General features: G+C 32.4%; 1 protein-coding gene across 1 annotated transcript in view; it reads right to left on the bottom strand.

Annotated features, from left to right (window-relative positions):
• The window catches only part of LOC145601042 (protein FLOWERING LOCUS T 1-like), a 24,150-nt gene extending 16,527 nt beyond the window's left edge, over positions 1–7,623 (bottom strand). The window contains exons 1-2 of the mRNA XM_081656957.1: positions 7,400–7,623; positions 7,174–7,235 (exon numbers count right to left, since the gene is read on the bottom strand). Of these exons, the coding sequence (XP_081513083.1) occupies positions 7,174–7,235; positions 7,400–7,606 (269 nt within the window). The 5' untranslated portion in view covers positions 7,607–7,623. The remainder of the gene's footprint in view (positions 1–7,173; positions 7,236–7,399) is intronic.
• Between the last annotated feature and the right edge of the window lie 4,815 nt (positions 7,624–12,438).

Genomic DNA, 12,438 nt, shown 5'->3' with positions numbered 1-12,438 from the left:
CTCCTCTCTCCTCTCTCTCTCTCCCCTCTCTCTCTCTCTCTCTCTCTCTCTCCTCTCTCTCTCTCTCTCTCTCTCTCTCTCTCTCTCTCTCTCTCTCTCTCTCTCTCTCTCTCTCCTCTCTCTCTCTCTCTCTCTCTCTCTCTCTCTCTCTCTCTCTCTCCTCTCTCTCTCACCTTTATTGTTCTTCACTGAACCTCACTACCCTTTGAGTCTCTCACTCACCTTCATCTCATCGACACTGGTTTTGATTATTGCTCATTGACCTCACTAGTGTTTTGATTTTTTTACCCATCCTCTTGTGCGCTCACAAGTCACAATCAACCTGGCCGCCTCATTCGCAAACTACCACTCTCAAAGAATATAGCATGTGAGTTGTGGTCAATACCAGAAAAGTAAATTCAAGGCTAGAATAATCTTAAAATTTGTTAGATTCCAACAAAAAAATCTATACAAATATATTAAAAGGCGTTTTTAAAAACGTCGATGTGCCATGTACTCCCCTTTTTGTTGCGCCATATCATCATCCCAACACATTACCCAACAACCAATATTATTCCATATACGTAAAAACATAAGGGTAAGGAGGTTCGATCCCTCATCTTATAACAAAAATGACTATTTTATTATCTAAACCAATTGTCAATATCGTTACTAATATTTAAACAAATTTACATAAATGCAAACCACAAATTTCAATTTAAAAAATTAAGATATAGTCAAAGAATAACTCTATTGGTTTGATAATGACAATTGCAGTTTAAAAAAGCCTTTTAAAATTTTTATCAATTGCACGTCTACAACAGCAGCATTTGGGGCAACACCCAGGCTTTTCCCTACCTTATAAAAAGTAGAAAACTACTGTTATGAATAGGGTAATGTCAATTATACCCTTCAAAATGTACATTTACATACATACCCTCATTAATATGTACATAGTATTTTTAATGAATAGTGTTTAGACAAATATACCCTCTAAAATATTTATGTACTTTTATGCTTTTATTAATATTAGTTGTCTTGAACATTTATACCACCTAAATCCCTACCTTATCCCTACCTTATAAAAAGTAGAACACTACTCTTATGAATAGTGTAATGCCAACTATACCCTTCAAAATGTACATTTACATATATACCCTCATTAATATGTACATAGTATTTTTAATGAATAGTGTTTAGACAAATATACCCTCTAAAATATTTATGTACTTTTATGCTTTTATTAATATTAGTTGTCTTGAACATTTATACCACCTAAATATAGTTGTTACATATTTTATCTTATTGTTAATTTAACTAAATTTGTGATATAAAAACCAAACTAAAAAAACCTTCTAGATATGGCTAGCTATGACGCGCGAATCGCGCGCGTTAGCTGCCCTAGTTATATTAAAAGGTGGTTTCGATTTAAAGCCTATTTTAAAAAATTTCCTACTAATTATCAATATCATTGTACATTGTCTACACCTCCTCTCTCTCGTTTATATCTTGCACTTAAAATCAAAACATGTGATTAGTGCATATATCTTGTCATTTCACTTAATTAATTATAGAAGATTAAAAAGATAACATTATACGTAAAGTTTGGAAAATTAATAACACCGGCTTAGTTATATTTTCTTTGTAATCCCCATAATATCGTCCATTTACCTATGATAACAAGAAATGAAGAAAACATGCAATATTTGTATAATATAATTGTTAGGGGTCGTTGGGATGGGGGTGTTCTTTAAAGGGAAAGGGAATCATCTGCCCTTATTTCCTTATATGTTGTTTGTTGGACAATTATTTCCATTTTTTTACCATCCTCTTTCCCCGAGAGTCTTCCAACTTGCAATCACCCCCATGTTTTTCCATTTTCTTTCCTTAGCAACCACTACATCACCGTTCACCCACACTAGCCACCACCACCCTACATTACCCCCAGGCCCACCACCCTCACTACACCTCCACTGCCCCTCCCCTTTGCCCAGAAAGCTCTTCCCTCCTAAAAACTTCCCCCACTCCTGCCCTATAAACCCCTCCCCCTCCTCGTAAAAACCGTCGGCTACCTATCCCTCACCCTCAAAATCCTCCCCCTTCCTATAAAATCGTCGACCGCCCATCCCCATACTATACCCTCAAAACCCTAAGGGTGGGGGAGGGGCGACCTACATTTTAACGAGGATGGGGAGGGGTTTCTAGGGCTTTATGAGGGAGGAGGAAGTTTTTCAGGGGAGGGGAGAGCTTTTCGGAGGGAGGGAAGAGGCGGGAAAGGGGCGGCAAGTGATAGGGGAGGTGCAACAAGTAGTCGAGTGGCTAGGTGGTGGCTAGAGATAGAAGGTGGGGAAGAGAACAAAGTAAATAGGTGGTGGTGTGGTTATTGGACTAGTGAATTGTTTCTCTAATAAAACAAACAATATAGTAAATGTGAGGGTTTACTTTCCATTTTTTTTGTCTCTTTGTTCATTCCATTTCGATACGTTACCCTGTGCAAACCAAGCGACCCTTAATATTTTGGTATAGGTCCCATCTTCTCTTTATGACTAATTAGTGTGTATACCGGGAGTTGCAATTAGAGCTGCCAAAAACTGACCCGACCTGAGAACTCGACCTGAACCGGCAATTATCTGAACTCAACCTGCACCTGGACAATGGGGTGAAACTAGTGACCTGTAACCCGACATGAACCTGACCATATGTTAACTGACAACCGATTTGATCTAATACTTTTTGACCTGAACCCAAACCTGCTCCGATCCCTACCTGAGAGTAACCGTCAACCGATTTAATCCGACCCAACAAGAATTTGTACCCGAACTAGTACCCGACCCAATTAGAACCAGTACCCGAGTCATGGAAGGTTTAATAAAATTTATATGCCTTTTGTTCAACTTATATACTGGTACAAATCTGTAAACCCACAATTCGATTCAGCTTGTATACCTTGTGTTCTCTATTACTCATATATAGGTTTAATAAAATCTTGATAAAGCTAATCAAATTATGGAAGGCGTAATTATATAGGTTCAACTTGAGCACATCGATATTTATTGGAATTGAACTTGAACCAAAACCCAACTCAACACTAACTCGAACATGAATGTAGCATCTGATCTATTAACCCACTCAAACCTGACTCACATACAACCCAAACCTGAAATTGAATCCGATTTGAATTTGGCTCGTATTGAACCCGACATATATGCGAAAGGGTGAATGACCCAGAATAAACTCAACTGAAATTGACCTGATTCGAACTTGAACCCAATATGAGGTTAGATTGACCCAACATAACCAGATCCAAATTTAACCCCAGACATGATTTGACCTAACCTAAATCCGACTTGAAAACCCAAATCGACAACTCTACTATAATACACGAAATCGGAGCGATTTAGGAGGTGTTGGGAGCTGGTGTTGGAATTTCACGGAACACTACGGGATGAATCCCGTGATCATTTAATATTGTGTGGACCCATATATGACCATTATCTGGCAACGTAAAGGCCCTGTAAGAGCTTATAGCCAATACAAGAGGCATGTACGAAAATGGATAAAATGACCATTTAAAGGAAATTAGATAATTTCACCCACCCAATTAAACTCTCAGAGGGTATTAGGGACCATGTTAACATCTTGGAAATTTTTATTTTTGGGCGAAAAAAGGACAAAAATTACAAAATTGAAGGCTATGTAATCCACAGTTTTTGAGGAACTTAGAGGTTTCGGGCCGGGTGGCGAAAAGTATTGAGACCCTAAAGCTGTCAAACACTGACCTGACCCGAGGACCCAACCTTAACCGACAATGATCTGAACCCAGCTTGTACTCAAACAGTGGGGTGGATTATAGCCTTCAATTTTTCCACATTTCGCCACCGGGCCCCAAAACCTCAAAATTTCCTTAAAAAGCGTGGATTACAACTTTCAATTTTGTAACTTTTTGAACTTTTTTCGACCGGAAATAAAAATTGCCGAGATATTTACCATGGTCACTAATACCCTCCAAGAGTCCAATTGGGTCGGTGGAACAATCCAATATGCCCTTAAACGGTCATTTTAGCCATTCACAATTTGAAGTGATTTCGTAAAATAAAGCCTACCACGGACGTTTATGACAACATATAATGATCATATGTGGTTTCAAACGGAATTATATGACCCCGAGATGTATCCCTTAGGGTCTCAAGTCTTTTCGCCACCGGGCCTTGAAACCTCAAAATTTCCTCAAAAAGCGTGGATTATAGCCTTTAATTTTGTTATTTTTTTTACCTTCTTTCGCCCGGAACTAAAATTTGCTAAGATGTTTACCATGGTCCCTATACCCTCCGGGAGTTCAATTGGGTCGATGGAACCCATCCAATATGCCCTTAAACGGTCATTTTACCCGTTAACAATTTGCAGTAATTTCGTAAACTCAAGCCTACCACGGATGTTTATGACAACATATATTGATCATATATGGTTTCAAACGGAATTATATGACCCCGCGATATATCCTTTAGGGTTTCAAGGTTTTTTTTTGCCACTGGGTCCCAAACCTCAAATTTTGCCTCAAAAAGCGTGGATTATAGCCTTTAATTTTGTAATTTTTTGACCTTTTTTTGCCAGTAAATAAAAATTGCCGAGATGTTCTTAATGGTCCCTAATATCCTCCAAGAGTTCAATTGGGTCGGTGGAACGATCCAATATGACCTTAAACGGACATTTTACCCGTTCACAACTTGCATTAATTTCGTAAACTCAAGCTTACCACGTACGTTTATGAGATCATATAATGATCATATATGGTTTCAAACGGCATTATATGACCCCCGAGATATATCCCCTAGGGTCTCAACACTTTTTGCGACCGGGCCCTGAAACCTCAAAATTTCCTCAAAAAGTGTAGATTATAGCTAGAGTTGTCAAAACTTGACCCGACCCGAAAACCCGACCTTAACGGGAAAAGATTTGAACCCAGCCTGTACTCGAACAATAGGGGTGAAACTAGTGACTTGTAACCTGACTTGAACCTAACCTGATCTTAACCAAAAACCCATTTGATCCAATACTTTATGACCTGAACCCAACCTGCCCCTGACCTGATAGTCACCGTCAACCAATTTAACCCAACCCGAAAACAATCCGGACCTGAACTAGTACCCGACCCAATTATAACATGAACCCGAGTCATGGAAGGTTTAATAAAATTTTATATACCTTTTATTCAGTTTATATATTGGTATAATTCTGTAAACCCTCAATTGGATTTAATAAAATCTTTTGTTCAACTTATATAACTTTTGTTCTCTATTACTCTTATATAGGTTTAATAAAATCTTGATGATGCTTGATCAAATTATGGAAGGCGTAATTATATATTTCAACTTGGCCACATCGATATTTATTGGAATTGAACTTGAACCAAGACCCGACTCAACTAACCCGAACCCGAATGTACCATCTTGAACCCATCCAAACTCGACTCAACACAACCCGAACCTGAAATTGAACCCGATCTAATTTTAACTCGTATTGAACCCAACTTGAACCTGAACCTGATATGAAGCTATAGTGACCCGACATAACCTGATCCTGATTTAACCAGAGACCTAATTTGACCCGACTCAAACCCGACTTGAATACCCGAATTGACAGCTCTAGTTGCAATGGGTTGCTATTTTAATTATTCCTTGTGATTAAATGTATTTGATATTTATGGTGTCTTTTTTTATTAGACTTGTGATTTGCTATTCTATACCTTTATTTTCATGTTTATTATAAGGTTGATAATTGGCTTAAATGGTTAAATAACTATCCTTCTTATAAGAGGTCGGGTGTTCGAATCTTCTTATAAGTAGGAATGTTGGTTGATTGGGTGATGTGACATAGTGATTAAGGTTGATTGTGTGGTGTATGGCCTAACGAGAGGTTGAATAAGTTACGTGACGTAATGAAAAGAGGTTTACGTGGAACATAGACGAATTAGGAACGCCTTTTAATATATTAATATAGATAAATGTTACAAAAAATTAATAGTTAATTTTTTTCCTCTCCGCATAATTCAGCTTATTCGCGCGTTTTTCTCCCCCCTCTTTGCTTTTTATTTTTACTATATCTTTGTATGCAAATTTGTTGATCATCTCAAGTTATGAGAGCTATATTATAATTCATGTGTCAGTCAAAACATTGCACTATTTAACTTTTCACGGTCTCTAATATAAGTTTGAGAACGTAAATATCTTCAATTTTATACACATAATTATTACAAGACATTGAAACAAATCTAACAAGATTTTAAATAAGTACTCCCTCCGTCCTTTAATACAAAGCCCCATTTCCTTTTAGGGTAAACCAAAATACAATGCCTCTTTCATTTAAAGGTTGTATTTTTTGACATTATTACCCTCTTTTAATGAGTTTATCATCTTTTATGGTTTACCTTTTTTTGTACTTTTAACATCAATTTTCAACATTTTTCCCTCTATCTCTTGAATTATTCTCAACTACTTTTTCTTTCTCTCTATCTCCCTCTAACCCCACATGCACATATGTACTTTTAATCATTAGTTTTACAGAATTCATAACTCTCTTAATTACCGTGCAAAAACCAAAACAGGCTTTGTACGAAGAGACGAAGAGAGTAATTTATTATGAATTGAAAGAATTTTTTTTTATCAAAGTTTTCAAAATTTGAGCTAAAAACTAGCAATTGGGCTATCTTTGAGGAATCGGATTGGCAAACGTTGTGTAACATTTGGCTTCAAGAAGAAAAAAATACTCCCGGTTGTTAACATGTTCGATGAGACCCTACCTTGTCATACAAAAAGTTGTTACCAATATATTCACGTGAATATAGGTGGGGTAATATTCTTCTCGATAGATGCCTACATGCACTAATAGTATGTTCGAAGCTTACATAATGCATCCAATATTACTCGGAACAATAGTTTACGTAGTGCGGCGTCCGATATTACTCAATACCCCCAGCTTGCCGGACGACAATCAAGTAAAATCACTCGTGATGCACGAATTACTCGGCGACAAGTGAAATCACTTGTGATGCACCGATGCACGTATTACTAGCTAGATCACAACGTGCTAGCGCCCCTAGTGGGGTGTAAGGGTGTATGACGACCACTTTTGATAAAAACTCAAGTGCATGTTATTACTAATGGAATTTACATACAGAGTATAATTTTGCTAACTTACCAATGCAAGTATTCTTTTTCAACCGGATTGCCAGGGCTTGGAGCATCGGGATCCACCATGACCTTCGTAATTTCGAGATTGAACATGTAACGAAAGTTAAACAGCATAAAATCATTTATAAGGACTGCATTTTATATATTCCAACTTTCCATCAAAAGAAAGAAATAAAAGAAAGTTGAAATAAAGTAGTTTATAGTAATTAAAAATTAGGAAGTGAAGATCATACCAAAGTAAAGAAGTGTGATGCCGAATGATCGTTACCCTGAATCTCAACTCTTGGTGGGATTACAATTTGAGAAGGCCTAAACTCAGAAGCATTGATAACTTCTCTACCCTCATAAATCACTCGTAGGTTTATATACCTAATAAAGGGATCCAAAACATCTCCAATCACTTGTCCTAGAACAAGTGCATCTCTCCCACTTCTAGGCATATTTAGATGTACTTATATTATATATATTGCAATTTCACGTATAACAATACCTATATGCAATTCTTACATATATAGCCAAAGATCATATAAAATATAAAATACATTTATTGCAAGTGGATGCACATTCTCTTTATAGAATCTCTTTAGGTATCAATTTTTACTTTCCACGTCCCTATATTTTTTTGATGGCAATTGATCAAAATAAAAGACACTTGCTTAGATTTGAATACCATTTTAAGACAAGATGTTAAAATCTGAGAATTAACTTTCCATTTTTTATACTTACTATTTAAGTTTGTTGTATAAAGGATGACCTAATTAATTTTCTTAGAATTGTATAAGAGAAAATATCATTTCCCCAAAGAACATGCAAAATATCTTTTGTCTGATCGTCCTTCCCATTCTTATAGCTTATAAGTTCATCTTTTTTACGTACAATTCCATATTGCCAACATAGAAGATTCCTATTAGGATTTTTTTTTGTCAACAATTATTGTACGTTTTAGTCTAGACTTTTTTTAATAATTACCTTTTTATACTTTAAATTTTAAAAAAAAAATACTACTAGTACTTTATATAATTTTGTTTTCCATTGTTGTACCACTACTTCACGACTACTTGGTCAAAATTTTAGTTAATAGAGCCCGTATTAAATGATTTCAATAATTTAGATCCAAACTAAGGCCCTGTTCTCTTCACCTTAAAAAAATAATATTAAGTAAAAATAATTTCAATTCAGTAAAAATAAGTTTAGTTTAGTAAAATGAATTTCAGTTCAGTAAAAATAATTTCATTTCAGTAAAAATAAGTTCAATTCAGTAAAATTTAGTTTTCTTAAAGAAGAATTATAATAGAAAATCAGTAAAAATAATTTTGGTTTAGCAAAAATAATTTTAGTTCAGTAAAATTAATTTAAGTTCGGTAAAAATAATTTAAGTTCAGCAAAAATAATTTCAGTTCAATAAAATAATTTCAGTTCAACAAAATTAAGGTGAAGAGAACGGGGCCTAAGAAGTAAGAACCAATTTAGATTTGAAGATTTGAAACAAAATTTTTAAGAAAAATACAGTTAATTTTTTCTTAAAATAAGCAACTTGAAATAAAAAATGAATTTACACCTGTTCTAATTCTATCAATTTAGCCACAAATGTAAAACCATTTCCTCAAATTTCATATTTTACCATCTATTTAAAACCCTGATACAAATTAGGCATAAATTAGATAAATCGAAATCACAATTGTTCATATGCATCATTTATATGTTTAAAGCCCATAAACTATAATTGTATGTAGCATTAAATCATTTTTTTTTTTCTTGTTGAGGAATTAGATATACTTGAATTTAAATTAGGGCTTTTAAGTGCAATAAAACTTAAAACCTTATATTAAGGGCAAATTACAAATTTTAGTTATATTATACTCTGGGTTTTTTATTATCAAATTTTAGCATTAAAGGGTTAAAATTGGTGTTAGTTGTTCACTATAGTCTTTTAATGTAATTTCTAACTTCCCAGAAAAAAAGAAAAAAGAAAAAAGAAAAAAAAAATCTCATCTATTAAAAAAAAAAATAGTATCAATAAAATTACACAAAAAATCCTTTTGATTTTCCCACATAGAATGTACACTATGTATCTAAAGAAGCAAGAATAAAGAAAAAGATTGACATAAAACATTTATTTTGGGAGAGTGATAAAATTCTTCTCCTTGCCGAATACAAAGTATAAATTTAGATTGACAAAGTATAATTTTTTTATGTAAAATTCTTCTCCTTGCCGAATACAAAGTATTACATCTCATGTAACGGAGGTAGTATTATTCTTCTAAAATTTTGTGCAGTACAAAGTGATGCAGATAAAAATACAGAGGGAGTACGTAGTTTAAGCGGGTTGTGTTGTTTTGGGGATGAAAGCGGTAGTTTCGTGGGTGTTTTGAGGTAGGTTAACAACGAAAAATTAGGTCAACGATGAAAATCCGACCAGAGGTAATATTATACAACATTTACCTTTATTAGATAGTTTATGGAATTTAAATTTTTTTTTTTATATAGTTACTCATAAAATTAGGGTTTTATTAGGTAGCTTTGACCCAAAAAAAAAAACCCTACTTTTTAGGCCCCTGTTCACTTCAACTTACAAAAATAATATTAAGTAAAAATAATTTCAGTTCAGTAAAATCAGTTTTAAGCACTAAAAATTATTTACGAAAACTAGTTTAAATCCCGTGCAATGCACGGTTGTTGTTAATTTTTTAAAGAGTTATTATTGTTTTGAATTTTTTAAAAAAATTATACTCATAATATTATTAATTCAAAAGTAAATATAAAAATAAATTAGTTGGGTTTATATGGAGAGTTATTATTGTTAAGAATTTTAACTGGAAGAAAGATATTTTTCATTATTATAAAATGATTTTCTTAAAGAATCTTCCTAAAAACGGAAAGTAAAATGGGCGGGAAAATTGTTAATGACATTGTGATAAGTGTCATTTTAGGTTCGCTTTTAGTATATGTTAATTGATAATTTAAGTTCAATAAAAATAAGTAAGTTCATGTACATTGATGCTTTTTTTACGCCATAGGATTTTTTTATGTAAATTATTTTTTCCATGTATTGCAAAATATTGTCATACAATATTATTTTTTTTTTATACTTTACATAATTTTTTTTATGCATAACTTTTGTCTACACTTTTATCACATATTGCATTATTATAAAATTTATTTTGTACACTTATTTTTTTTTTTTTTTGTCAAGTATAAAATATTATGTCATATTAATAATATTGTAGTCGGTTATATTTGGTAAATACAAGTACTATACTTTATAAAAGGGCAACAAAATTCATCATAATAGCATACCTAATCATTTACAATAAGATATTGAATTATGATATTCATACATGAATATATATACATGATCTATACAATGGAATCAATATATATGTCGTTATATATATATTTTTGCTTAAATATCACATGCCTTGATATGATCAATCAATCTACAACTATTTGATGTAATTATTTGTATATTCCATACAGTTAACCAACGTATACTAGTAAAATATTGATTGACAATTCAAACCAAAAAAAAAAAAAAAATTAACAAAATTTAATTATTTTAAAAGTAATTCCTAAAATGAGTACATATATATGTAAATTACAAAAATAGATTATTTTAGTCTTTGTATATGTAAATTATAAATCAGTAGTAATAATATTTAAATCAGTAAAATTAAGTTCAGTTTAGTAAAAATAATTTCAGTAAAAATAAGTTCAGTAAAATTTAGTTTTAATCAGTAAAAATAATTTCAATTCAATAAAAATAATTTTTGTTCAGCACAATTAAGGTGAAGAGAACAAAGCTTTAATTCATTTTTAATCTAAACTCCTTATTTTATTCACCTTTTAATAATTATGTGCAAAGTAAATGAAACTTTAACTTGATAACGGGGTAATACATAGTATAATTAAAAGATAATTCATTATGGCCTAAAAAAAAAAAAAGATAATTCATTTCTTAGTTTAACTTGACTATGGTTGTAGGGTGACCTATACCGACATTATAAGGCTGGACCAATTCCCTTATATGGTTATTTTTGATGCTTTTATTTTTCTTGGATGGAAGCTTCCATTATACGGAGCCTTTTATTGTTCTTTTTCTTTACACCTGCTCAAAACCTGAACACATATACCTTGTCCATTTCCTCATACGTGGAACGTGGTAGTGTGGTACAAATAAGAGTGATTTAAGATTCATATCATGATTTTAGGGCATGTTCTCATTGACTGAACTCAGCTGAACTGAACTGAACTGAATTCAGCTGAACTGAACTGAACTGAACTGAACTGAACTGAAATGAATATTTTATAAGAGAAGGAAATTAGGAGCTGAACTGAACTGAACTGAACTAAACTGAACTAAACTGAATTTCAACGTAAGAGAACAGGCCCTTAGAATACTTACAATACAACTAGTTGTAACTTATAAAGTACAACCGATATTATAATTTTGTTGAATTGCTCAATTACACGTTACAGATAGACAAATGAGCAAAGAAAAAAAAAAGAGAAAAACTCTATAGTTGTATTTTTTAAAAAATTACAATAGACTTAACATTTAAATTCTCTGTAAACATAAGTTTAAAATTTCTAGTGTAACATAGAGAAATTATTTACTCTTTAATTACGTGTTTTGCTAATTAACAAAAACTCTATTAAAAAATATAATAAAATAAAAAATAACAAAAACTATTCATAAGACGAGAGAATATCTTGGAACTATTCATAAGACGAGAGAATTTTCAAAATTACTCTTATTATATTTCTGTCCTTCGCCCCTAAATGATCTACCTGTATTTTTAAAATGGTGACCCAAAATAATGTGCATGTTTCTAAAAATATCAAATAACGTTATCATAATCCACACAACTATTTGCCTTTTCCATATAAAATACACATATATCCAAAATATAATTAATTAATTTTTTTTCTTTCCCTTACAATATTCTCTATTTTTTTTTTTTATCTTTCTCACACAATATTCTTTACTTTTTATTTTTTCCATAAAATATACTCATACTCCTTCCATCCTCCTTAATTACGGTGAAATTTGAGAAACGGATACATCATTTAGGGATAGAGGTAGTAATACATAGAATAAACATGTTGAGTCTTATTTGATTTATTTCAATGATTAGTTTATTAATATTCAATTGTTAAATACTCTGCTTATATACAATTAAAATGTATTGACAAACAAGTACGTGCAATAGAATTGGAAATATTTTCATATTATTTGCCATAAAATAAATAAGTTTTCACATACACTTAATGA

Source organism: Chenopodium album, chromosome 21, assembly GCF_948465745.1.
Source record: "Chenopodium album chromosome 21, dcCheAlbu1.1, whole genome shotgun sequence".
Lineage (NCBI taxonomy): Eukaryota > Viridiplantae > Streptophyta > Magnoliopsida > Caryophyllales > Amaranthaceae > Chenopodium > Chenopodium album.
Note: the sequence above shows the minus strand (reverse complement) of the source record. Positions and strands in the feature narration are given on the sequence as shown.